Here is a 26,883-nt window from a genome sequence, read left to right on the forward strand (position 1 = left end):
ACATGTCCCAGTAGAGACACAAAATATAACCTGAAGATGAGCACAATAATCCTCTTGAATGCAGTGGATGATTAAAAGAGTTGCTTTTGAATCAGGTTTATATTGGCTTTTGTTAACATCAAACATTCACTGTTATCTTTCCCTGTCCTTGTGGAGGTTAATAAATATGATATGAATAAAGTCTTCGCCTCGTAAAGTCGCACCTTTCCTTCTCTCTGGTAGATGAATAGATAGCTCCTGTCATATAGGATCCCAGCTCTAGTAGTTTGTGATTGGCCGACAGGATCAGGTGACAAGGTGTGAATAAGCTTATATAGTAATTATTAACTGGGGTTATTAATACTTCTGGATTACTCCTTGCCATTGTGCATTACACCGGCTGCGGAGCTGTTTCTGATGGCAGGGCAACTGCAATTCAATATTATGAAAGCACCGGTAGTCAACAAAGGCTGTAAGTTTGCAAGGTCTATGTGTTTGTCTTTCTGCTCATTCTTACTTTATCACTTCTACCGGGGACTGGTTTAAGGTAACATTTGTTCATCTGTACTAGCTTTTTCAGTAGTTGCACCCAGTTGAGGTCTCTGTAGAGGAGGCAGAACAAAATGTACTGTGGTTTCTGTGGGTCTGCTCGGAGCTCCGTCCTGTGCGGGCCGGAAGTGGTGTCCTTGACCCAGATGCAAATGTTGGCTACTTTAATGTATGACTATACTGTTCATGCATGTTAGTAGGATATTCATATTTGCAGGTGCATTGTGCTGTGTCTCATTTTCCTGTCATTTCGACCCAAATCTTGTTTTCATTTTATGTTCTTTCCGTTCCTGGTTAAGGCTGAGTTTTGAGTGCTATCGGGGCACCATCTGTCTGACCCCTGCACACTTACTGCATTCTTATTCTGACAATTGCTTAGAACATTATTTAAATGTCTGCATGGAAAATGTCTCATCTATTTCCCTCTCTCTCTCTTTGTGTCTTTGTGCAGTCGATGCTGATGAGATTAAGAGGCTAGGGAAGAGGTTTAAGAAACTCGACCTGGATAACTCGGGCTCTCTAAGCGTGGAGGAGTTCATGTCGCTGCCCGAGCTGCAGCAGAACCCGCTGGTGCAGAGGGTCATCGACATATTCGACACGGACGGGAACGGAGAGGTGGACTTCAAAGGTAGGCCATATCAGAATCAGAATACCTTTATTAGTTCCACAGAGGGGAAATGTACATTGTTACAGTGAGAAGAGCCAAAGACAATGTTACCTAAGAAGCATGCATACAAAAGTATTAAAGATAAACAATTATAATAAAAAAAGTTACACAATTGACAAAATACACATCCTGTAACGGTTCTAAGGATTTAGCAGCCGGATACAGGGTGTCCGCGGGGTCTTAAAAAGTATTAAACGGCATTTTCCAAGGTATTACATTTCGTAGCTTGTTTTCAATAAGTATATAAAGTGTTCAAAGAGGTTGTGTTCTACAGTGTGCCTGAATGTAATCATGGCGTAGGTGTGTAGTGTGATTCTGTGTAGTTTATTGATGGCATCCCATTGGATTGGACGTCATCTGAACAGGACATCGTGCGCTCACTGCTTGATAGCACGCGAAGGTCCGTTTACGCCGGTTGCTAAACAACATCGTTATGGGGAAATGCAAGTCCGCGTCCAAATGGTTGGAAGATAAGGAGGAAGGACAATCAATACTGTATATAGTCAATGTGAGGTAAAGTGTGTCGCCAAGGTAACCGGTTACAACTCAAAGTGGCGATGAGGTCTACAAATGTATGGAAAGGGTCTTAAAAGGTCTTGCATCTGACTTCAGGATTCCTGCATACACCCTGATATATAATCTCTGGAAACAACGGTTTTACAGCTTTATTCTGCACTATGTCTGTTATGTTGTGTTTGTGAGCTGATTTAAACACACAAAAACACTGCAAGATGGAATCATATTTCAGAAAAACTCTAAATTGCTCGACACTCATCTTAGGTTTTAAACTCTGAAGTGCCACTTTCCCAGTTTAGCCCTATATGTTGTTGTGACTTTAGCAGAGCACCAAGGTTTAACAAATTAGGCCTCAGTAATTGCTTTAATTTGATCAGAAGGCCTATTCATATTTTAAATTCAGCCAGCTCTCTCCCATGAATGGACTTACTTTGTGAATTGAGTTGGTATTTGGCATCTAGGCTCTAATCGAGTCACGCCTTGCAAGCATACATCAAGCTCAGTAGGTCTTTAAAATAACAGAACAGCTGCCTCAGATTCAAAAGACACCAAATATGTTTCAGCTGAATGTGAACTGTGTGGAGGAAATGTGATGGTAACTACCTGACATATCTTATTTGACAGAAGTCCGGTTGAGTCTCCCATCAAGCAAGTTAGTCACATAGTTATACTGTAAAAGGACTGTGTGCAAGACAACGGTCATCATCGAGAGCAAACAAACAGGAATTACCTTCACTGGAGACCTGGTTTGGGATCGGTCCAAAATGGAAAGCAGGGAATCATATGCTAATTCAATAATGTTTATCATTGAATAAAGATTGGGGAAAGAGTTCAAATACACTGATATATTCTTCAATATTCTTGGATTGTTAAGTTTGTTTTGTGTGATATTCCTTAGCTCAGGGGTGCCCAAACTTTTTTCAGTGAGGGCCACATACAGAAAAACATACAAAGGGCTGGGCCACTCACTAGAGATGAGGTATATCGCCTCATAAGTTAAGTTATAAGTTAGCAAAATCAATCAAATGTAGGTAAATCATGCTTGATACTTGAAAATGTAAGCCCCATGCCCCCGGAACCGGCAACATCTTGTAAAAAGCAGCGTCTGAGGGCTTCTTAACATTTAACAAACTATGAATGTGACTCTGACAATATGAACCATTTTTACTGAAACAAAACACAACTCTAACGCCAAGCCTCGGAATCAGCACTAAGCGAAAGAGTGCTAACGTATTTAGCACATAACTCATGGTAGAAATATGTTATACTTAATCGATTCTGCACAAACAAGATATCATATGAAAGCTGAGATTCCACAGATTCCAATGGTATAAGTATAATCACTGTGCAACCAGCGAAGGCGAAACCAGACAACACAGAACTTAGCTTTACGGGGCCAAAACGGCAAATGCGTCTTACCTTTGCTGTGTTCTGATCAAAAGTTGTGTTCAATGGCATTACAATGATAAAAAAAACGCTGCTGAAGGTTAATCCAATGTGTCTGTGTCACTTTGAAATGATTACTGATAATCCATCATTAACATTATGTCAAAAACTGAGTTTTCATATATAGCTGCTATGAGAGCTATACAGAGTGTATGAGAGCTTCCGGTTTTGGGCATGCTACGCATCACTCATTCACCAATGGGTAATGATTAGATGGATTTAGGAACTTCCCCTCGATTCTATTGGCTCTGACGGTTCAAAAGAGATGTCAATCACCAAAATCGACCGATGGGTTCCAGAGATATGGAAAATGCACCCAAATGACCCCAGAAGTGTTTTTTTTGTTCTAAACCTCTCTAAAAGGTCAACTGTCACTTGTTTTGCATCAATCTTGATACAGGGTACTTATTATATGTTATAGTTTGGATTCCTAAAGCTTCTAGTCTACCATCCCATCATTCAAGGGTGGTTTTCACTATAAGTAATGGTTTTCTTTTGGACGGACACTATAATTTACATTTTTTTACTATGTTCAATCTGAATTTACTTTAAAATAAAAACATCTATATTGATTCTGACTTTTCTACATCCAACTCACAGGTTTATCATTGCTTTGAGAAAAAAGATCATTAATTTACCCATTTTAGAAGTGAAGATATCGTCATTTATTCTGGGCATGTCATTTTCGAGCCCGAGACCTGGAAAACAGGCTCGGGGCTTAACAGGAAACACAACAGCCTACATCAGAGCTTCCAGAGGGTTTCATTTATTTTGTTGGCAGCTCATTCCTTAAAACAGAATCCTCAGATTGCTTTTGAAAAGAAGAAATATAAAGGGTAGATTTCAAGCTTGTAATGTAATTAAGTTATTGGGCTTTTTTTTCTAAGATTTGTTTGAAAATGTTTCGAACTTTAGTTGACTGAATTTATTTGAAAAGTGGGCTTATTTACACATGAATACTGTGTCATATATTTGTACACATATATTTCAGAAGTACGATATATGACAAGCACAAGTTTCATTTGTGGTCCATATTTCATTATACTTTTTTTATTAGCTGGGGGGAAAATGGGACCGTAGTTTGGACACCCCTGCCTTAGCTCTATCATAGGCCTTGTACAGCCACTATCAATATATTATAATAATGCCATAATGTTATCATCAGACTGTTGATACCCAAATCTATGATTGTTCTCTCCTCTCCCAGAGTTCATCGAGGGAGTCTCACAGTTCAGCGTCAAGGGGGACAAAGAGCAGAAGCTCCGGTGTAAGTAAAGCTGTTTCTCCATTAAAGCTGATGGTAGCACTACGGTTTCAAAGTCTCTTATCCCCAAATATACCTGCCTAATTTGCTGCTTTGGGACTCAAAGCAGCCAAGGCTTTGTCCCCTGTGTGTCTCTGTTCTGTTTGTCTCACCACTGCTATTACAAATGAACTCCTCTGGGAACAAATGTTGAGCAGTGTTTGAAAATGACTTTCTGTCCACCACTGAGGGTTTCTATTAGCTTTGCATTGCTGTTCTGCCTCAACATGCTTAAAGTTAGACAAACCTCTCAAAACAAACAGGTTTGGAAAACTTTTAGACTCCTGTTTAATAAGGGATTGTTGTTTTGGTTTGCTCAAAAGTTTATCATGGGGGACAATGTTTAATAAGGGTAATACGTTGAACTTGTAAAAGGGTCTGAAACCTCACTGTCAGTCTGGTAGTTGACTCTCACAGATTAAGAGAGAGATAGATAGATAGATAGATTACATTACATTGCATTAAGCTGACGCTTTTATCCAAAGCGACTTACAATAAGTACATTCGACCAGGAAGACACAACCTTGAAGAAAACAGAATAATATAAGTACATCAGGTTTCATAGAGCCAAGCATTTCAAGTGCTACTCAACTGGCTATAGATAAGCCAGTCCTTTATTAGCATATAAGGTTAGCAGTTCTTTGTTAATAATTCTATCGCTCGAAGTGGAGTCGAAAGAGATGAGTTTTCAGTCTGCGCCGGAAGGTGTGTAAGCTTTCTGCTGTCCTGATGTCAATGGGGAGCTCATTCCACCATTTTGGAGACAGGATAGCAAACCCACGTGTTTTTGCTGATGGGAACTTGGGCCCCCCTCGCAGCGAGGGTGCAGCGAGTCGTTTGGCTGATGCAGAGCGTAGTGCACGCGCTGGGGTGTACAGTTTAACCATGTCCTGGATGTAGGAAGGGCCAGATCCATTCACAGCATGGTACGCAAGTACCAGTGTCTTGAAGTGGATTCTAGCAGTTACTGGAAGCCAGTGAAGGGAGCGGAGGAGCGGAGTGGTGTGGGAAAATTTAGGAAGGTTGAAGACCAGACGAGCCGCTGCATTCTGGATGAGCTGCAGAGGTCGGATGGCACATGCAGGTAGACCAGCCAGGAGGGAGTTGCAGTAGTCTAGGCGTGAGGTGACGAAAGCCTGGACCAGAAGCTGCGTCGCTTTCTGGGTCAGCTGGGGACGTATCCTCCTGATGTTGTAAAGCGTGTATCTGCAGCAACGGGTTGTAGCAGCGATGTTTGCAGTGAAGGACAGTTTGTTATCTAGGATCACATCCAGATTCCTTGCAGTCTGGGTCGGGGGAAACAACAGAGGTGCCGATGTTGATTGTCAGGTCAAGAGTGGGACAATCTTTTCCCGGAAGGAAAAGTAGTTAAGTCTTGTCAAGGTTGAGCTTGAGGTGATGAGCGGACATCCACTGAGAGATGTCAGCTAAGCAAGCAGAGATGTGTGCGACGACCTGGGTCTCTGAGCGGGGAAAGGACAGAATTAATTGGGTGTCGTCAGCGTAGCAGTGATATGAAAAACCATGCGGGCTAATGACAGATCCGAGCGAGTTTGTGTACAAGGAGAAGAGGAGGGGACCAAGAACAGAGCCCTGAGGGACCCCTGTAGTTAATTGACAAGGGTCGGACTCGGACCCTCTCCAAGTAACCCTGTAGGTACGGTCTTTGAGGTATGAGGTGAGGAGGGAAAGTGCAGAGCCTGAAACTCCAAGTTCTTGGAGAGTGCGAAGGAGGATCTGATGGTTCACCGTGTCGAATGCAGCAGACAGGTCCAACAGGATGATGACAGAGGAGAGGGATGCTGCTTTGGCAGTGTGCAGTTCCTCAGTGACAGCAAGGAGGGCAGTTTCTGTGGAGTGACCTGCCTTGAAACCAGACTGGTGCGGATCCAGAAGGTTGTTCTGATGGAGATAGCAGGAGAGTTGTCTAAAGACAGCGCGTTCAAGTGTTTTAGACAGGAACGGGAGAAGAGAGACAGGCCTGTAGTTTATAACATCAGACGGGTTGAGAGTGGGTTTCTTTAGGAGAGGGTTTACTCTTGCCTCCTTGAGACTGTTTGGAAAGTGACCAGAAGTTAGAGAAGTGTTGATGAAATGGGTGAGAAACGGTAGAATATCAGGAGCGATAGTCTGAAGGAGGTTTGAAGGGATAGGGTCCAGAGGACAGGTGGTAGGGCGGGCAGAGGTAATGAGGGTAAGAACCTCACTTGGAGAGAGAGGGGAAAAGGAGGTCAGTGTGCGGGTGAAAGGAGGGTCTGGTGACCCAGCGGTGAGTAAAGGTGAGTCAGAAAAAGAAGAGCGAATATCATCAACCTTTTTTTCAAAGTAGTTAACAAAGTCGCTTGACAGAAGTGAGGAGGGGGAGGGGCTTTGGGAGGGTCCAAGAGGGTGGAGAAGATGGAAAATAGTTTTTTAGGATTGGAATAGGAAGATTGGATCTTATCTTGAAAGAAAGTGCTTTTTGACTGAGAGATCGAAGCAGAGAAAGAGGAGAGCCTGATAGGTTAGGAGGTCGTCGCGGTGTTTGGATTTCCACCGTTTCCGCTCTGCTGCCCGAAGGACGGTTCTATTAGAGATTAGTTTGTTATGTTTGGAAAGGGGTAGAGAGAATGAAATGAAGAAGTGATCGGAGGTGTGGAGCGGGTTTACAGAGAGGTTAGAAGTAGTGCAGTTCCTTGAGAATATGAGATCAAGGACATTGCCAGCTTTATGAGTTGGTGGGGACGGAGACAGTGAGAAAGCAAAGGCGGTTAACAGAGATGTTAGTTCGTCTATCTTCCCCGTCTGGAGGTTGAAGTCTCCGAGAAGTACAGCGGGAGGGCCAGTTTCAGGGATGTGTGAGAGGAGATGATCTAATTCCTCCAAGAAGTCCCCCAAGGCGCCTGGTGGACGGTAGAGAACAACAATGGTTAGTTGTATAGGATGGGTTACTGTGACGGCATGGAATTCAAAGGTGGAAGGAGTGAAGTTAGGTAGCTTGAAGAGGGAAAAGCTCCATTTGGGAGAGAGCAGGAGACCAGTGCCCCCTCCTCTGCCAGTGGTCTGGGTGTATGGGAGAAGGAATATGCTGTGGAGAGAGCTGCTGGGGTGGATGTGTTGAATGGAGTAATCCAGGTCTCAGTGAGAGCAAGGAAATCCAGGGTCTGCAGGGAGGCGTAGCCAGAGATGAAGTCAGCCTTAGGAACAGCTGACTGGCAGTTCCACAGGCCGCCTGAAACTAGATGTTGGATCTCAGTGGAGCACGTGGGATAGACGAGAGCAGGCCGGTTATATCGATTACGAGATACACGGGGCCCGTGATAATTGCGAGAAGACACATGAACAGGAATGGAGAAAATACACATGATTATAGCATGAGGGGCTAGAAAGCTAAAGAAAAGAAAATAAGACACCAGCGATATGTAGCTCAATCAGAGTAGCATTTGCCTCCTCTTTGCCACCCGCAGGACTCCAATGTCTTTGTCAGTCTTCGGCTGTCAGACGCTGACGCTCCAGGAAAGAGCTACCTAAAATGGACGCCTGATTGCTGAGTTCTCACAGCTGTGGGGCCATGCCCCTCTAGTTAGTTAACTCTCTACAGCTGATGGGCGACAGCAGAGAGGCCCTGCCTATTGTAATGCAGGCTTGAATGCCTACTGAGACCTGTGTAACAGGTTCACGTGAGCGGATCTGAGATTTAAAATCTCTCAAAAGCGCCGTTTTAGCTACAATTACTACAGAACAATTATACAGAGTAGAATAAATGAAATAGAGAAGTCTAATTACAGATTATAGATAGATGGATAGATGGATAGAGAGATGTATAGATCGATGGATAGATGGATAGAGAGATGTATAGATAGATGGATAGATAGATATATGGATAGATGTATAGATAGATGGATGGATAGATGGATAGAGAGATAGAGAGATGGATAGATAGATAGATGGATAGAGATATATAGATAGATAAATGGATAGAGAGATGTATAGATAGATGGATAGATAGATGAATAGATAGATAGACAGATCGATAGCTAGATAGATAGGTAGGTCGATGGATAGATAGATGGATAGATAGATAGATAGACGGATGGATAGCTAGATAGATCGGTAGGTAGATGGATGGATGGATAGATAGATGGATAGATAGATAGACGGATGGATAGCTAGATAGATAGATAGATGGATAGATAGATTTTTTATAGATGGATAGATAGATGGATGGATAGATAGATAGACGGATGGATAGATAGATAGATAGATGGATAGTATTTTATTGATCCCAATTTGGGAAATGTTTGTGTTGCAGCAGCATAAAAAACAAGACAATGTACATAAGAGAAATTGAGACACTAGAAATAAACAGTCCAAAATATTTCAGAAATAGAAATAAAATAGCGTTCAAAAAATATAATCAATATTAAATTGAATATGTAAAATGTACGGTGGGAGTTTAAGTCCAGTTATCAAGCGAAGCTATGGAGCAAAGAACAAATGAACAATGAGACAATACCTCCTTACATTTGGTGCTTGGTTGCTGTGTTAATGATTTACTCTCTTTTCTCTCCCTCTTTATTTGTTCCTCCCCTCCCTCACGCCACACCCTGCGCTCACAGTCGCTTTCAGGATCTACGACATGGACAAGGACGGCTACATATCCAACGGCGAGCTCTTCCAGGTGCTGAAGATGATGGTGGGCAGCAACCTGAAGGACACGCAGCTGCAGCAGATCGTGGACAAAACCATCATCAACGCAGACAGAGACGGAGACGGCAAGATATCCTTCGAAGAGTTCTGTTTAGTAAGTCTGAGACACAGTGGGGTTTTATGGGAGTGGGGCGGTGGGATTTCTGCTGATGAAGCATGTTATGGTGGGCAAACAACTCTGGAAACCAAAACAGCTTTTTGCTTAGGCTCAACAGCTCTGGGTTTTTAGTCTCACACTTGAAATACGATGTAAAGGCTGAACATATAGCCTGGTGACTGCTTGATACATCCGATTTGGCATTCAAAAAAATGCTCAGCTAGCACTTGAGGACCAAGCCACGAATCAATTATATTATTTATTCTACATTTAGGGCATCCAGTTGAAGCTAGTGTAACAATATTTTCATAGATTACAACTGTAAGATAAACGTATATATTTATATTCATAGTCATACAGTCCTGTCAAAAGCCAAACCGGGACAATTTTGAAGATTAATAGCAAAAAGAACCACAGTATATAGATGTAGTCCAAACTAATAATACATATTGATTAAAAAAGGTATAATAATGATATTAAACTGTATTTCTAAGTTTTAAGTACAAAGTGCATCACAGATCAAATATTTTTTAAAGTATTCATTCTTAATGAATGATGAATTACATGAAGGGCAACATTTAAATAGTAAGCAAGACATTAAAACATTAATAAATTCATTTCAGATAAAATGAGGATATGCTTTCCAAAGAGACTTTAAAGGTCACCTATCATGCTATTTTTAGGCAATAGCATAGGTCTCAGATATATACAAATATATAAAAAACATGTCTATAAAGTGTTTTGCTCAAAATACCAAACAGATCACCCATTCTAGCCATGCCCCATATCCCTCTATTTCACTTCCTGTTTCAAAAGTGCTGATCTGGGGTATAAAGCTTTAAAAAAAAAGATTGATACAAAAATAAAAAGGAGGGGTCTGAGCTCATGCGGGACCCGGCAGCTACTGTCTAAACTAAATACTGCCCTGATGAAACGCCATATCATGGATTATCAAGGATTCTCTCTGAAACTCACCTTGTGGTATAACCGGCAAGAGAGAAAGCCTTTGAGCTGGAGCTCAAAGGCTTTCTCTCTTGCCGGTTATACCACAAGGTGAGTTCCTTTTTTATTTCCTGCTTCTTCACACACATGCTCTCCAGTACAGGTTAGCTCTGAGTGTTAGCGATGCTAATGTGAACACCGACCATATTACGTCCAAAACAGTCGGGCATTGTTTCTGATAGCAACTTTCTGATTGGGCCGTGGGCGTAAAGCCAGCCTACATTTCCGATATTAAGTCATATCGGACGCAAATCTGGATCAGCTCCGTTGTAGCCCCGTTTTTGGAGATTTGGGTACGGAGGAAAAGAGTGGGTTTTAATTTCTGACGCTGCGTGAGTTCCCTGACACACCGGGGACACATATTTATGTATACAAAACTTCAAAAAGTGCATTTAGCATGATAGGTCCCCTTTAAAGTAGACGTCACTGCTCTTTTACATGACACAAAAAAAGTTATAAGATATCATTTAAACCTAAAAATACTTTCCGCATGTGTCGTTTGAAGCCTGCTTCACCCACATAAAACACACAAGGTAGACAGAGAACCAGGATTCTGCTGATCTGACTAGAATAATAAATGTATTTTCTTTTTCCTCCCTCCCTCCCTCCGTCTCCTCCCTCCAGGTGGTCGGCGGTCTCGATATACACAAAAAGATGGTGGTGGACGTGTGAGCGCTCCCTGCTCGTCGAGCCTCCCTCCTCCTCAACACTCGCTTTCTCCACCATCTCTGAAGATGTGCTCCAGACGTCCGGCAAAGCGCTCTCTGTGTAACTCAATGGAAGTATTCTCTCTCTCTCTCTCTCTCTCTCTCTCTCTCTCTCTGAAGCCACTCATTCTGTCAGAAACCACAGGCCTTGTGAAGCCACACTGAAGTGTTATTGAACTGTAATCCTCTCAATAACCAGGTCGTAGCACTTTAAGAGACTGAAGGACTTATAACTGTCATTTTTGGATGGGGGGGGGGGGAGAAAGGAAAGGGGCTCGCTCATTGGCTTGTTCATAATTCATCCTTTTTTCTTTTTTTTTGTTAATTGTTATTTTTCATATTTATGTTTTTGTTCTTGTCTTTTATAAAGAAACACAAGTATATCTACGGTTGTCTCTTGAAGGGGAAGTGTATAGCATATTATGAACACTTGACTTACAGTACAACAACAAAGTAGGGTATGAAGTGCCAACCAGAACATATCCAGAAACCAGTTCAAGTTATTACTTTTCATCATTCATGTCCCGCAGACCGGCACTCCCTCCAGTCATATTACATGCAAACTACATTTCAGATTTTCCTTCCTCTGTTTTGATTAGACCAGTAAAGCAATCCATGTTTGTCTTTGTCTGCGAGAAGCTAGTGTTAATCATACTTAAGAATGTGTTTTTATTGTTGGAGGTTATCCTTGTTTTCCTGTCATGAAATCATATATTAATGCCAAGAAAATGTCTTTCCAGAAAAAATAATGTGTGGCTGCAAACTGGTTTACTCTCTCATTTAGCAGTGTGCATCCATGAGACAATCTCCCAAGTAAAGAAAGGCTCTGCGTTCACACTGAGATTTGTATTTAATGACAAGAGGCTGGATTGACTTGGCTAACAACTGGAAGATATAGTGTGAAAAGGTGGGGTAGGTAATTCCCTTCAGAAACACTTTTAGTTATATTCCATGGAATGCTCTTAACATCCCGATAGCAATGAATACATTAAATGCTTTGACAATAAATACATACAAAAGTTCATCTGTGGAAGCCGTGGCGCTGTAAAAAGCACGACCAATCATCTGAGCCGGCCCGGCTAAAGTAACTGGATGGCCTACCTGCCTGTCAGCCTTCCATCTGTGCACAAACTTATCTCGTGCCCTCATTGGTCATGTTCGTGTGTGTTGGAGGAGGGGCTCTGTAAGGAAGGGGCAGATTTTTTCCGGTTGCGTACTTTCAAATTCTAGCGATCTCGAGCTGGTTTCTCCATTCTTACCTACCCCACCTTTAAGAGACTTATCTGCAGGCAGCGTTTTATAACCATTATGTGTATATTATCAATGCACACCCATCTATTACAGCAATTGGAGCTCTTCTGAATATTTTCTCAGTGGATGGGTCAACACTTCAATTCTTACCACGTTGGCATCAGTGTGCAAAGGGATGGGCTGTATACTTTAGTTTTTTTGGAACGTGTCCATTTGGAAAGATGGCTTCCTCTCCCACTTCTTTGTTCTGTCTTTTTCTCCCCTCACACCCAGTAAGACAAACATGGAGAAATTCAACCACATTTTGTATTTATTATAGGAATATGCTTCCTATTATAAACATAATTTTGCTTTTGAGGCCAGCTTCAGGTTTGATCAGCAGTTTTCCCAAAAGCTCTGCATCGCCTGGGTCTCCCTGTGCTTGCATGACATGGAAATATATATTTTTTGGTTGTGCATGTAGATCCATTTTTTTTGGAAATAATCCTCTTGTTTACACATGGATGGTGATGTTAATATATTTAAGAATGTAATGGTATACAATATGGATGTTGCCAAACGTTGGTAAATGTACACATACCATGAGAGGTAATCCAAATGAACTGAACTACATGTTTTGTATTTAACCGGGTCAGCCAGATGCTTCTATTCCAGTAAAGGTTGCATATCTGATCCCGTCTCAAACTGCCACACACTGTACTCAGCTTAAAGGGGATATTTTAATGTTTTTCTTTCTTTTGTATATAAGTATTTGTTAAATGCAGTTCTGGCTCTCTGTTCTCTGTATAGTTCAGACCGCGCTTTAGGTTGTAAGTGCTATTTTTCTCAGAGGGACTCGGTTTCTTTTTAGTTTGTGTGGGGATATCTGAAGTTTTTCCTTTTCTCTGCATGCTGCATCTTATGCTGTGGGACTGTTGGAAACTTGATACTGTATGAAATTAAATACATTTAAATAAACTTTGAAATGTTGAAAGTTTTAGATTTTTCCTTTGGGATGTTATTGACCAGATTGCCTCATGCTCTAATATTGTATTTCCAGGCATAGTTTCCTCAAATTCAAGGACCAAACATTGCATAGTGGGAGACACACTAAGGTTATTACATTTCTCCAAGCAGGAAGTGTGTAAAACTGACGCAACTGCGGGAGAAATGCATGCAGACTTTGATCGTTGTATTTTAATCCGATTTTATACAAATTCAAGTACTTTTAATGACTCGTGTCTTTTTATGTGTATTTTAAAAAACCCTTTAAGGATGGGATACTTTTTCCAAAAGTTCAAAGTTTCAAAGACCTGTGGAAACCCTGATGATTTCTACATTGGATACACTTCAGTGACACAATCGTACTCATTCGTTATTAGTGGGGATTGAAATTATTTATTTACACAAACAACCGATACTTGAACTCTGCAAATCCATTTATCCTCATGTTTTGGTTCAACTGATCCAAAAATGTTTCAGCTTAATTCATAGGGCCATAAAAGAGAAACCTGAGGTGACAGTCCAAGAAAAAAAGTCCCAGATCAACGAGGGAATCCCACCAGCCAATGGGGGACAGCAAAACACACACACACACACAGCAGCCAATCAGAATCTCTCTGCAGTCCGGCTAGCCACCACCCTGATGTTACCGTAGACCTTTGAAGGTGGGCTTCCTGTCGGGGCAAAAAGGGGTTTAAAGGTCACTTCTCAGCACTGCATGTGGGTACAAAGAGCTCTTAACCAAATACGACATCAACCAAAATCTTGTATTGATTGTTCAGCATATAAACATCTTTCTTACCTAAGATTAAGTTACAAATCGCTGTCCTGGCCATCTTGATGTTCTGGAAAGACCCTAAAATGTGAACTTTTCTGTTGAGACACAGAAGAAGGAGTGTTCATCAGTTAAGAGAAACAAGAGATAGACATTTCTCTGTATTTTGTACACCAACAAGTTCATTTCAGTTTTTCAGGTTGATATGTGAAGCTCAGTAGCTAGCCAACATGTATTTAGCAAATGTTTAGCAAAATATTAGAAGTGAGGCTACTAGACTAACGTTAGGTCTACTGTAATAGCCTCACTTTTAATAGTTTGCAAAACATTAGCTAGTACTAATGTTTTGCAGTTGCTAGCAGTTTATTGGGATTTTATGCTAGATAGACAGATATAATAAATTAAGCATTATTGTTAGTTAAGCATGTCAGCCTGCAGCCTCTCTCTCTCTAACTCATTGCAGATGACTGCAGTGCACTAAAGAAAAGGACACAGAGAGGAAACCAGAAGTTGTTTTGGAATTTGTGTTATTCTACATTTTGACACCAAGATTTTCTGATTTTACTGCAAATGTATATCGGTTCCAAATATCGGTTATCGGTCTCCTTGATTACTAATAATCGGTATCGGCCTTGAAAAAGCCATATCGGTCGATCCCTAATATAATGCATAATGTATGCTAGCTAGCCAGCTCAACGATAATATTGCGACAGAAACCCTTTTCAGTGCACATCACGCTCTGCGCTCCGACAGGGAGCTCTGCTCTGAACACCTGAACGGCCGTTCTAACAGCTGTTCACCAGCGGTCCAGTCTGTGCCACAGTGACTCCGGACCGCACAGTTAATATTAACGAACGCACCCGTAGGTAATGTGGCTGCTGAAGGTAGACCATCATCGCGGAGCAGCAGTGCCGACAGTCAGGAAGACTCGAGCACACAGCTCGCGCTGCATTATAATATATAAAAAAAGAACACCATGCGTGTATGATGGCACATAACAGCTCGCGGCCACAGATTACTCCAGATCTACATGAATCACACAAACGACCTATTTTGGATTCAAAACGGCGAATTTCGCCGAAAGGTGAGTAATTTTCATGCCTGTATAATATAATAAAAAATAGTTAAAAATACAATGGAACATGTGTCACAGTTACGGAAAGCAAAACATTTATTTTTAAAGAACTTAAATTAAAGTGGACCTATTATGCTATATTGGAAACATATATTGTAGGGCCATACCTATACAAAACATGTCTGAAGTTTTTTGCTTAAAATACCAAACACCCTAATTGTAGCCATGCCTCATACTGCTCATACCCCTCTTTTGCAGCCCTGATTTTGGGTCCTTAGCTTGAAAAATAAAAATAAGAGGAGGCGGAGCTAATGCCTGATCAGAATTCTACCGGAGATAAAGTTAAATTCTGCTGTGATAAAACGCCATCCTGTTCTAAACCACATCAAAGATTATCTCTGAAACAGTATGGAGCTCAAATGCTTTTTCTCTTGCGGGTTTATCACAAGGTGAGTTCCTTTTTTTATTTCCTGCTTTTTAAACACATGTGCTCACCAGTACAGGTTAGCTCTGAGTGTTAGCGAGGCTTGCTAATGTAAACAAAGACGAAATTATGTCCAAAACACGTCAGGCATTGTTTCTGATAGCAACTCTCTGTGGGTCCACCATCCGAAATGACGTAATATCGGCAGCAAATCTGTATCCGCTCGTTGTACCCCCGTTTTTAAAAGATTTGGGTACGGAGGAAAATAGAAAGGGTTTTTGACGCGGCGTGAGTTCCCTGACACACCGGGGATATGTATGAAAGACATCAAAAAGTGCATTTCGCATTATAGGTCCTCTGTAAATCGTGATTAATAAACATGTTAATACAATTGTATTGGTAAAATGATCTGAAATAATGAAGAGTACTCACGTCTCTGCGAGCACAATGCGAGTCTTCGTGACGTTTTCAATGGTGAACTTGGTTTTTCCTCCCTTCCCTGCTATCCTTCCGATGGCTCTGGATAAGTGATCTCCCTTCAGAGGTTTCACTGCAAAGAAAGACACCATGAGAAACAATGAAATACTCACCACGATTTCAGACATTCAGTTCATTTCGTAGCAGGGGACATCAAGTTTTAAAGAGGCAAATATGTATCATGACATCTTACCGTCTGTAACATCAAAGCTTTCAAGGAAAAGCTCATCTAATCTGAGGAGAGCGAGGGAGTCCTGGGGAGAAAAGAGGATGTTTTAATCTTGATTTCAGTCCAAAATGAATCAAACCAATAATGAGATCTAGTCCTAACCCTAAATCTTAACCACTGGCATCTTTATATTGTCTTGACATATATAAATGTTGAATAGCCATGCCAGAGCCATGACATGAAAACATATACATCTCATCAAAACCTTCCATTAGTTCACTTACTTCCACATTGAATCCCAGAATAAACGCCCTAACAAAATCTGAAGCTTTTGTGAGCGAGCCGATGTCCTTTGTGTCTTTGCACGTCTGGAAGAAAGAAGGCATGTTATTAGAATTTTGACAAACTTGTGGGTACCAGAAAGGAATCATTGTAAAAAGGGCCACTAAAGTCAACTTCGCCTATATTTAAAGGGTAAACTTACTTTGATTTCAACATGCCTAGTCTTGAGGTTGAATCTAACTTGAAGCTGTAGGTTCTCTACGATAGGGGTGAAAATCTTCATCCAGTTTTCCTTCAGGGGGGTGTATCTGTGAGCCGGGACAGCGACTTTGCGCATCTCATCTGCGCCCTGAAACACACACATAACAATCCTCATCGTACTGACACAACATTAACAACAAGTATTACCATTACCATGAACTTTGGTATTAACAATTAAAGCGCACTTGTCACTGTGTGTTTGATTGTGCTTTTTCTACATTTCATTACTGATCCATTCATGTGCAATGCTCATTTTTAAATTGTGGGTGCTCTTATTAGGCCTGTTACTGCTGTGTTTGTTGTGATTTTGAATGCCTGTGATAAACTTAAAAAAATAAACAAAATTGTTACAAAAACAAAAGATGTGTGTGCATCAAAAGCACTTAGCAATGCAGCAAAAATAGGAAAAATAAGAGCAGGTTGATGGCCAACAATATCAGAGATTATTACTCCTGTTCTGGCTGCCTTACACTGGCTCCCTATAGAACACAGGATAGAATTTAAAATTCTTCTTCTCGCCTACAAAGCCCTTAATGGGCAGGCGCCATCTTACCTTAAAGAACTCATTATACCCTACTGTCCTACTAGGGCATTGCGTTCCAAGAATGCAGGGTTGTTGGTTGTTCCTAGAATCTTTTAAAAGTACAATGGGAGCCAGAGCCTTTTCTTATCAAGCTCCACATTTGTGGAATCAGCTTCCAGTTTGTGTTCGGGGCGGGCAGACACCCTATCCGTTTTTAAGAGTGCGCTTAAGACCTTCCTTTTTGATAAAGCTTATAGTTAGGGCTGATTAGATTCAGCCCCTAGTTTTGCTGATATAGGCTTAGTTTGTCGGGGGACATCTTACTTCTTCCTTCTCTCTGTCTATACCCGTGTACACTCATGTTCCGATTAACCCAGCCTCCCCAAATGTCTTTCTTTTTGGTGTCTATATACGCTGGGATCCGGAGTCATGGATGATCCTGCGGTCCTGTGTCCTGGATCGCGAGCGCTGGATCTTGAGTCGTGGCTGTGGTCCTGGATCATAGGTCCTGGATGGATATCCTCGTGGATTCATCTTCCTATTATACACACATGCATTTCCAAACATTTGGACTACCTATGTTGCAAATGTATTATCTTTTCAATTTACACACGGCATCTATTGCACGTCTGTCCGTCCTGGGAGAGGGATCCCTCCTCTGTTGCTCTCCCTGAGGTTTCTCCCATTTTTCCCTTTAAACTGGGTTTTCTTTGGAAGTTTTTCCTTGTACGATGTGAGGGTCTAAGGACAGAGGGTGTCGTATTGTCATACTGATATTCTGTACACACTGTGAAGACCACTGAGACAAATGTATCATTTGTGATATTGGGCTATATAAATAAACATTGATTGATTGATTGATTATAGTGAAACACTGACACTGTACTGTACAGTACAATCAATACATTATTTATAATACTTTAAGTACAGTTTGCTAATAATACCTACATGCTGACTTATTATTTCCAATGCATGACCAGAACTAGTAATAGAGTAGTTTACGTTGTTGTAAAAGAGATTGTATTTAATCAACTGATCGGATTACTTCTTTCACCACCACCAGTGTTGTGCCATTTATACAACATACAGTGGCTTTATTTAGTGCAGTAAGAAGACCATACTGCGCAAGCGCAAAACTAGTTACTTGCTACTTTGTGAAGGAGATTAATAACATCAAAAAACACGTATTTCTGTTGATATTGAAGAACACATATATAACACATGTATAGAGACAGTTTACTCTTTCTTTACCTTTAATTTGTCGCTTGAAATAGGTGGAAACTGCGGTCTCTTGCTCGCCACGGGCGCCTCTGTGTCCATGTCCGCTCCATCTTGTTCACGTTTTCGCTTCTGAGTCTTTTTAGACTTCACCATTGTGAAAGCCTCCGTGTCTTCTTTACTCTCCATGGCAACGCCAGCGTCTGGGGTTGGAATTGTTTCAGTGTCCATATCTTAAACTGATATAAAATCCAATTAAACAGCTAAATATGCAGGCAGACTGTGGATCCAGAGGCATGTGGATGTCCTCGTGTAACGAAAAGGACCCAAAAAGATACAACATTGACGCCTGTAGATAGAACATTGTAAATGTTGGAATAGTAACAGACAAATATCTCACGTTTGAGTCCTATTATTTATTTTAAGGCAGTTGAGTGAATGGGTAAATATTTGGTGTGTTTAAAATACGTATAATATGTACTTACATTTAACATATTTGTCAGGCATATATTTAGACACCCATACGCTCAGCTGTAGGACATTCTCAACGTCATTTGTTTTGGCAGCGAGCTGCATCGGACTTCGGGTTTCTTGGTACTTTTACAAGAAAAATCTACTTTTAACATATTATCAACCAAACAGCCACGATGTCATCGCCACTAGATAAGCCTCAGATTATTTCGCATTTTCAGAAGAGTTTGAACTACACGGTGTTTGACAGTAAATGGATACCTTGCAGCGCGAAGTTCGTCTGCCTGGGGAACTATGCGAGAGGAACTGGAGTAATGCAGATATATGAAGTGCAGCAAGGAGAGGCTCAGCTTATCAAGGAGGTACAGAACAAGTCAACATTTTACTTTTTGTTTGCCTTTGTCCTATATTTTACTCAGGAAAAGCGCTCTGAACCCCGCTTGTGTTGGGGTTAGCTTAGTTAGCCAGAAAAGTCTTGCTAGGTTACTGTCTCCATAGCAACAGGCAATGTTAAGAAAGACAGCCAACGACATTAGTAATAGTTCAGGCATCTTTTTCCTCGTGGGCTTTATATAATGTATATACCTTTTTATACATATACACAATTGTGTGTGTGTGTGTGTGTGTGTGTGTGTGTGTGTGTGTGTGTGTGTGTGTGTGTGTGTGTGTGTGTGTGTGTGTGTGTGTGTGTGTGTGTGTGTGTGTGTGTGTGTGTGTGTGTGTGTGTGTGTGTGTGTGTGTGTGTGTGTGTGTGTGTGTGTGTGTGTGTGTGTGTGTGTGTGTGTGTGTGTGTGTGTGTGTGTGTGTGTCTCAACATAAGAACATCAACAGTGTAGAGAAGGCGTGAAAATAAGGATTAATAATGTTATGTAGCATATCTGTACCACGTTTAGGATGGATGAGACCCTGTTCTTAATCATGTGAAGTAATGCTTTTTGGGCAATTGGTTCAATGTCACATTCTATATGTGTAGTTTAAACTTAACTTCTCATATGTTTCAGCAAGAATTTCCTAAACCAATCAAGTGCGGGACATTCGGGGCCACATCTCTTCAACAAAGACACTTAGCAACTGGGGATTTTGGTGGAAATCTCAATATATGGTATTTAATCCACATCCACCTTTATCACACCATCTGTTTATTGCCAGTATTAAAGTGATATGATGAAAGAAAACCATTGTGTGCTAAAGCTGGTTGTCCATTTGAAGATGTTCAAATGGACAATTAGTTGTGGAATATGTGAAAGATTCATCACTGTCTGACTGAATTGAAAGTGGGGTCCCACTGACCCTGTTTTTAAGCTGACTGTTTCCGTCACTGGATGCTTCTGTTGTCCACAGGAACCTGGAGGTGTCTGGTACTCCGGTGTTCAGCGTTAAGGCCCACAAAGAGATCATTAATAGTATTGATGGTGTTGGCGGCCTGGGGATCGGTGATGGCGCACCTGAGATAGTCACTGGAAGCAGAGACGGTAAGAGCGATAACAAAGTTGAATGTAGTTTACGAATACAACTTTTCAAAGCAATCGCAGTTTCATCCCATTCATAAGACTGTTAAACACCTGAGCTTTTGAAAGAACATCCATAACATTCATCTGTTTGCAACTTATGCAAATCAATATTCCAATTACTTGTAGACTATTCTGCACTACTTCTATTATATTATATTATTTTATTTACTTGCACTATTATCTGTTGTATTGTGTTGCACTGTTGGAGGAGCCTGTGACCTAAGATGTTCATTGTCATAACTACACTGGAGCTGCTGCACACATGACAATAAAAGCCTTGCATCGTGAAGAGAGCTTAATGTAAAACTCTCTGGTGTTACAGGGACAGTAAAGGTGTGGGATACCCGACAGAAGGATTCACCTGTAGCCAACATGGAGCCCGGGGAAGGAGAGACTAAGAGGGACTGCTGGACGGTTGCATTAGGTGTGTGAAATACAAATCTCTCCAAAAGACCAGCCCTGTTTCAAACTTCTGGTTAAGTGTTTTTTAACCATTATGAAGGAAAGCACTGTTAATTGTTCCTTTGACCCTTTCATCACAGGTCATGCCTTTAATGACCAGGACCGCTGTGTGTGTGCTGGCTACGACAACGGCGACATCAAACTCTTTGACTTGAGAAACATGTCTCTCCGGTGGGAAACCAACATTAAAAACGGGGTGAGGTGAACATAAGAAAACATGTTCTAATAAGAACACTTCAGGAGAACATTTTCAGACAGCGTGGCTCCACGGCAAGAGCATGACGACCACTTCTGAAGAAAAGGGGAACAAAGTGACTCAGTGAGCGCTGAGAGTAGTCCTCATATTAATACTCATGTTTCTATTCGGACAAACCGTGTAAACATACATTTGTTTTCTCTTGCACTGCTACCTGACTGAATCATAGACACACACTGAGACGGCTTAACATGACTTCCCTGCCCATGAAACCACAGAGGAAGTCTGTATGCATGTTACCCTCACACACCATTTACAAAGCACTGCATTGGTTTCAAGAGGCAAGTGAAGGCAAGGCATGTTCATTTATATAGAGAGAGTGCTTTACAAAATAAACATTAAAAGTGCAAGAAAAACAAATCATAAACTTCACACTTCAATCCATTTAAAAACATTCATTTACAAATCAAGATGGTTACATTTTGAAGCAAGCTAACATTAAATAAGATATAAGATACAAGAATAAAAGTTACAGTGCAGTTAAAGATATTAATAATGATTTGCTTTTTCCTTGGTGCAGTATTTAGAGAGTTTTCCGCAGATATATGGAGCATAATAACTGAACACTGCTTCGCCATGTTAGCTTTTACTCTGGGGAGAGAACGCCTTCTCTTATTCATCACCTCCATGACCCCACCAGGGGTTTTTACGTCCATTTCAACACACATTCTGTTGTAAGGATAATAGTTTTTGGTGAATGTCCAGCGAGTGACTGTTATGTTTTCTTGCATCATGGCCAGGTATGCTGCGTGGAGTTTGACAGGAAAGACATCAACATGAATAAACTGGTTGCCACGTCACTGGAGGGAAAATTCCACGTCTTTGACATGAGGACCCAACACCCCACCAAGGGCTTCAGCTCCGTCTCAGAAAAGGTAATTGACCCGGGCGCAGACGGATGTTTGGCTCCCCCGAATGGGAAGAATGTCAAACGGTTATTATAATTATTATTATTTTTACATTTGTGTGGTACAGAGGGGAACATTGTTTTGCCGTTTGGGGTCGTGTTTGTCTAACATTCTCTGGGGCTGTGTGACACCGAGCCGGTCAGCAGAGAGAAGTGGGGCTTGTTAGAAAATGTTAGAAAAACACACTTAAACTGGGATTAGTTCACAGCCCAGCCAAGTGTTTGCGAGGTCTGAGAGATCAGAGGCGATCAGCAGTCTGCACATTGAAACCATGAGTCATTAGCATCCACCCTTTATACAGTCTATACATCCACCAGATATTTTTGATCTAAAAGAAGATATCTGCGTAGCTCCATACAGTCGCACAAAGCTCTGATATTGTTTCTATCATTATGCGAAACACCTTAAAACAGTCGAACAAACTGGCAAGTGGATTCTGAAGCTAGTATGTATGCTATAAGTTTGAGTTAAAGTAGGATATACACTGAACAAAAATATAAATGCAACACTTGGCCTTTTATTGTGGCCAGCCTAAGGCACACCTGTGCAATAATCATTCTGTCTAATCAGCATCTTGATATGCCACACCTGTGAGGTGGGATGGATTATCTCGGCAAAGGAGAAGTGCTCACTATCACAGATTTTTTCAGATTTGTGAACAATATTTGAGAGAAATGGTTATTTTGTGTGTATAGAACATTTTTTAGATCTTTGAGTTCATCTCATGAAAAATGGGAGCAAAAACAAAAGTGTTGCATTTATATTTTTGTTCAGTGTAGTTATTTTATTATTACAGGGGGTCCGCGGGGTCTTAAAAAATGTCTTCAAAAATTGAAGACAAGCTACATTTCGTAGCTTGTTTTCAATAAGTATATAAAGTGTCCAAAGAGGTTGTGTTCTACCGTCTGCCTGAATGTAATCATGGCGTAGGTGTGTAGTGTGATTCTGTGGAGTTTATTGATGGCATCCCGTTGGATGTGACGTCATCTGAACAGGACGTCGCACGCTCACTGCTTGATGGCGCGAAGGTCCGTTTACGCCGGTTGCTAAGCAACATCATTATGGAGAAATGCAAGTCTGCGTCCAAATGGTTGGAAGATAAGGAGGAAGGACAATCAATACTGTATATAGTGAATGTGAGGTAAAGTGTGTCGCCAAGGTAACCGGTTAAAACTCCAAGTGGCGATGAGGTCTTAAAATGTATGGACAGGGTCTTAAAAAAGGTCTTGAAAGGTCTTACATCTGACTTCAGGATTCCTGCATACACCCTGATGTATGCTATACGTTTTAGTTAAAGTAGGATATAGTTGTTTTATTATTGTCTCTTTTCCATGGCATCATAGTTATGTGATTAATAACCACATTGATCGTTGAAACCAGACTCGGTGGTGTCAAATAACTAATTGTAACTGTTCCACGTATCTTAAAGCAGTTTGGCCAGTTGACACAAGTTTATGGAAAAGTGTGGTTAAAGGAAAGAGGCCTGATAGCAGAGATTATACAAGGAAATAATCATTATAATAATTATGAAAACTACTGTGTCAAAAACAGTCTTTAAAAATGTAAGACAAAACGGAAATAAAAGGGGAAACACTTTGGGCAGAATAACACGTCAGCGATGCAACATCATTTAAACCTCAGCTGATTAAAGTGATTTACAGCTGTTCTAAAATAAGGCTTTGGCTTGAAAGGGGCTGGGAATGAATGTTGCCCTTACTAAGTGAATTGTTTCGGGAAGTAAATTATGCCTGTTGTTCGTTTTAGGCTCACAAGTCGACCATCTGGCAGGTGAAGCACTTGCCTCAAAACAGAGACATCTTCATGACTACCGGGGGGGCAGGCAACCTAAATCTTTGGAAATAGTAAGTAACCCAGCATTAACTATTATATTAAGTCCTGTTTAAAGGACTCGTCATGATTGTTTTATTTATGAGAACCAATTTCCATGCTTTACTATAAGTGATGCTTTTTTGTTTTGTTTCTTTCAGTTAAAGGTGGGGTAGGTAAGTTTCAGAAACCGGCTTGAGATACACTTTTTGTTATATTCCATGGAATGCTCTTAACATCCCGATAGCAATGAATATCTGAAGTGCTTTGACAAAAAATCCATAAAAAAATGTCATCTGTAGAAGCCGTAATACTGTAAAAAGTACAACCAATCGGTTGGATGGCCTACCTGCCTGTCAGCCTTCCATCGGGGCACAAACTTATCTCATGCCCTCATTGGTCATGTGCGCGTTCGTGTGTGTTGGGGGAGGGGCTCTGTAAGGAAGTGGCAGATTTTCTCCGGTTGTGTATTTTCAAATTCTAGCGATCTCGAGCCGGTTTCTCAAACTTACCTACCCCACCTTTAACTGTCAAGTGGGAACTAAGTATTTTTGTTTGTATGTTTTTGTGTTTCTCTCATTTTCCTACGATACTGTTATGATTGGCTGTGAATAAGAAACATTTTATTTTTGAGAAAGGGGCAGGTAATATAAGATTATATTCCTTTCCGGGTATGGCGTGTTTATAGAGACATGTTTTGTAAATAATTGATATACATTAAGTTGTGCATACCATGAACGGAACAAATGAAAAAATGAAATAAGCTAATCCATCAAATGTTTGTTTTTGCCAGTGAGTATCCCTCTCAGAGAAGCAAGACGGACTCAGACGACTTGGCCGTGGGCGTCGCTGGCTCCGTCACGCTGTTACAGAACGCCACGGTGTCCACGCAGCCAATCGCCAGCCTGGACTGGAGCCCCGACAAGAAGGGCCTGTGTGTGTGCTCCGGCTTCGACCAGACTGTGCGCGTGCTCATCGTCACCAAACTCAGCCAGGTGTAAAAGAAGTAGAGCAGAGACTGAAGGTGAACATCTGTGCAGCCGGGTGCAAAATGAGACGCAACTGCAACCTCCAATACATCTCTGCCTGTTTGTGAGGATGAATGGGTTTTTTTCCTACTGGGAGTTCTGTCAGCTGTAAATCTCAATGTTGTACGATTAACAATCATCTTGTCATAAAACTATTGAAGTCAAATGAACTTCTTGGTTTGTGTTCAGCTGCTGCGTCTCATGCTATCCCCAAACAAATGTGCAGTGCTTTGCTTTCCTTGTCGAGTCATTCCTAGCATTCGGTGGCATTTAATCAAACATTATTTAATATCTCTGCATTTAATTATTTAATCTGAATGATGGCTTATTAAAGTATAAGAAACATATTTTGGTCAAGCTCAAGATATTATGTTTTAAAAGCTTTTGTTTAACATCCCCTGTTACTGTGTGTCCACCCTGTTACTGTGTGTCCACCCTGTTACTGTGTGTCCACCCTGTTACTGTGTGTTACCGTGTGTCCACCCTGTTACTGTGTGTTACCGTGTGTCCACCCTGTTACTGTGTGTCCACCCTGTTACTGTGTGTTACCGTGTGTCCACCCTGTTACTGTGTGTCCACCCTGTTACTGTGTGTTACCGTGTGTCCACCCTGTTACTGTGTGTTACCGTGTGTCCACCCTGTTACTGTGTGTCCACCCTGTTACTGTGTGTTACCGTGTGTCCACCCTGTTACTGTGTGTCCACCCTGTTACTGTGTGTTACCGTGTGTCCACCCTGTTACTGTGTGTCCACCCTGTTACTGTGTGTTACCGTGTGTCCACCCTGTTACCGTGTGTCCACCCTGTTACCGTGTGTCCACCCTGTTACCGTGTGTCCACCCTGTTACTGTGTGTTACCGTGTGTCCACCCTGTTACCGTGTGTCCACCCTGTTACTGTGTGTTACTGTGTGTCCACCCTGTTACTGTGTGTCCACCCTGTTACTGTGTGTTACCGTGTGTCCACCCTGTTACCGTGTGTCCACCCTGTTACCGTGTGTCCACCCTGTTACCGTGTGTCCACCCTGTTACCGTGTGTCCACCCTGTTACTGTGTGTTACCGTGTGTCCACCCTGTTACTGTGTGTTACTGTGTGTCCACCCTGTTACTGTGCAAAATAGTAACATGGTGGACATGTTATGCTAAACTTGGCTATTGCTACATGTGATATATATATTTGCCATATTTTCTAAATGTAAAACAAATGATCAGTTTCCACTAAAAATGAACATAACAGGGTGGACATTTATGCTTTACCGCAACAGTTAAGTTCTTTAAAAAACGTTAAAAAAACGTTGAGGGAAGAATGCACACACTCTGCTTCTTGAAGATGATTTTCCCACTCAAAATGTATCCTTCCTCTTGAGTCATACAAATAGTAGAATAGTAAAGGGGCGTGTCCAGAGGGATTCAAATCAAAGTAACAGAGGTTTAAAAAGAAAAAACTTTAAACAATAAAAGTGAATTAATAACAAAAAAATAAATAATTGGTGAGGAATATTAGCAAAAGGGTTATGCAACAGTGACAAATGTAGAATTTGTTTGATTTCTTTTTTCTATCCGTTACAGAAGTTGAGCAAACATGATTGGGGACACAGCAATTTGGCCTACTTGTGCTAAAATCAGAGTAATTATTTAGAATGTTGAATACCCTGGGTAAATACAAAATTGTTATGGTAGAGGGGGATAAACATTTAAAACCAAGCTTTTATAAGCATTAGACCTTTTAAATTCAAAATATATATATATAAATATGTGTTGGGGACCTAAATGGCACCGAATGCTAGGAATGACCCTGTTATTAAAAGCCTCTATTGGATGACTAAATATGTAATAGGTTTGATCTGAAAGACTTTGGATATCAAGCTTTCATTTCTTTATCTGTTTCCATTGTTGTAGTATGCTCACTGAAATCCCCGTTATTTTGTTGCACTATTGGCAAAAGTTTCCTCCTGTTTTCTCTATTTAAGTCTTCCCTTTTCACATGCTTTTCTTTGTGGAGAACGATCACTTTTTAAAATAAACGTGCCTTT

At 41.1% G+C, this 26,883-nt stretch overlaps 3 protein-coding genes across 3 annotated transcripts in view; 2 read left to right on the forward strand and 1 right to left on the reverse strand.

The window, feature by feature from the left end:
• Positions 1-13,183, forward strand: part of LOC117460169 (calcineurin subunit B type 1-like) — a 37,437-nt gene extending 24,254 nt beyond the window's left edge. The window contains exons 3-6 of the mRNA XM_034101443.2: positions 980-1,156; positions 4,365-4,424; positions 9,059-9,243; positions 10,873-13,183. Of these exons, the coding sequence (XP_033957334.1) occupies positions 980-1,156; positions 4,365-4,424; positions 9,059-9,243; positions 10,873-10,920 (470 nt within the window). The 3' untranslated portion in view covers positions 10,921-13,183. The remainder of the gene's footprint in view (positions 1-979; positions 1,157-4,364; positions 4,425-9,058; positions 9,244-10,872) is intronic.
• A 377-nt stretch (positions 13,184-13,560) lies between these two features.
• pno1 (partner of NOB1 homolog) lies at positions 13,561-18,727 on the reverse strand. The gene is made up of 7 exons (XM_034101198.2): positions 18,425-18,727; positions 16,592-16,738; positions 16,392-16,475; positions 16,132-16,192; positions 15,894-16,011; positions 13,990-14,060; positions 13,561-13,861 (listed from the first exon to the last, which is right to left on the reverse strand). The coding sequence occupies exons 1-7, from the start codon at positions 18,620-18,622 to the stop codon at positions 13,794-13,796; spliced, it is 747 nt and encodes a 248-aa protein (XP_033957089.1). The 5' UTR covers positions 18,623-18,727; the 3' UTR covers positions 13,561-13,793.
• A 137-nt stretch (positions 18,728-18,864) lies between these two features.
• dnaaf10 (dynein axonemal assembly factor 10) lies at positions 18,865-26,865 on the forward strand. Its single transcript, XM_034101196.2, has 8 exons — positions 18,865-19,224; positions 19,864-19,964; positions 20,204-20,334; positions 20,696-20,797; positions 20,916-21,031; positions 21,832-21,966; positions 23,764-23,861; positions 24,620-26,865. The coding sequence occupies exons 1-8, from the start codon at positions 19,039-19,041 to the stop codon at positions 24,825-24,827; spliced, it is 1,077 nt and encodes a 358-aa protein (XP_033957087.1). The 5' UTR covers positions 18,865-19,038; the 3' UTR covers positions 24,828-26,865.
• Positions 26,866-26,883: the final 18 nt, after the last annotated feature.

This window comes from Pseudochaenichthys georgianus, chromosome 15 (genome assembly GCF_902827115.2).
Source record: "Pseudochaenichthys georgianus chromosome 15, fPseGeo1.2, whole genome shotgun sequence".
Lineage (NCBI taxonomy): Eukaryota > Metazoa > Chordata > Actinopteri > Perciformes > Channichthyidae > Pseudochaenichthys > Pseudochaenichthys georgianus.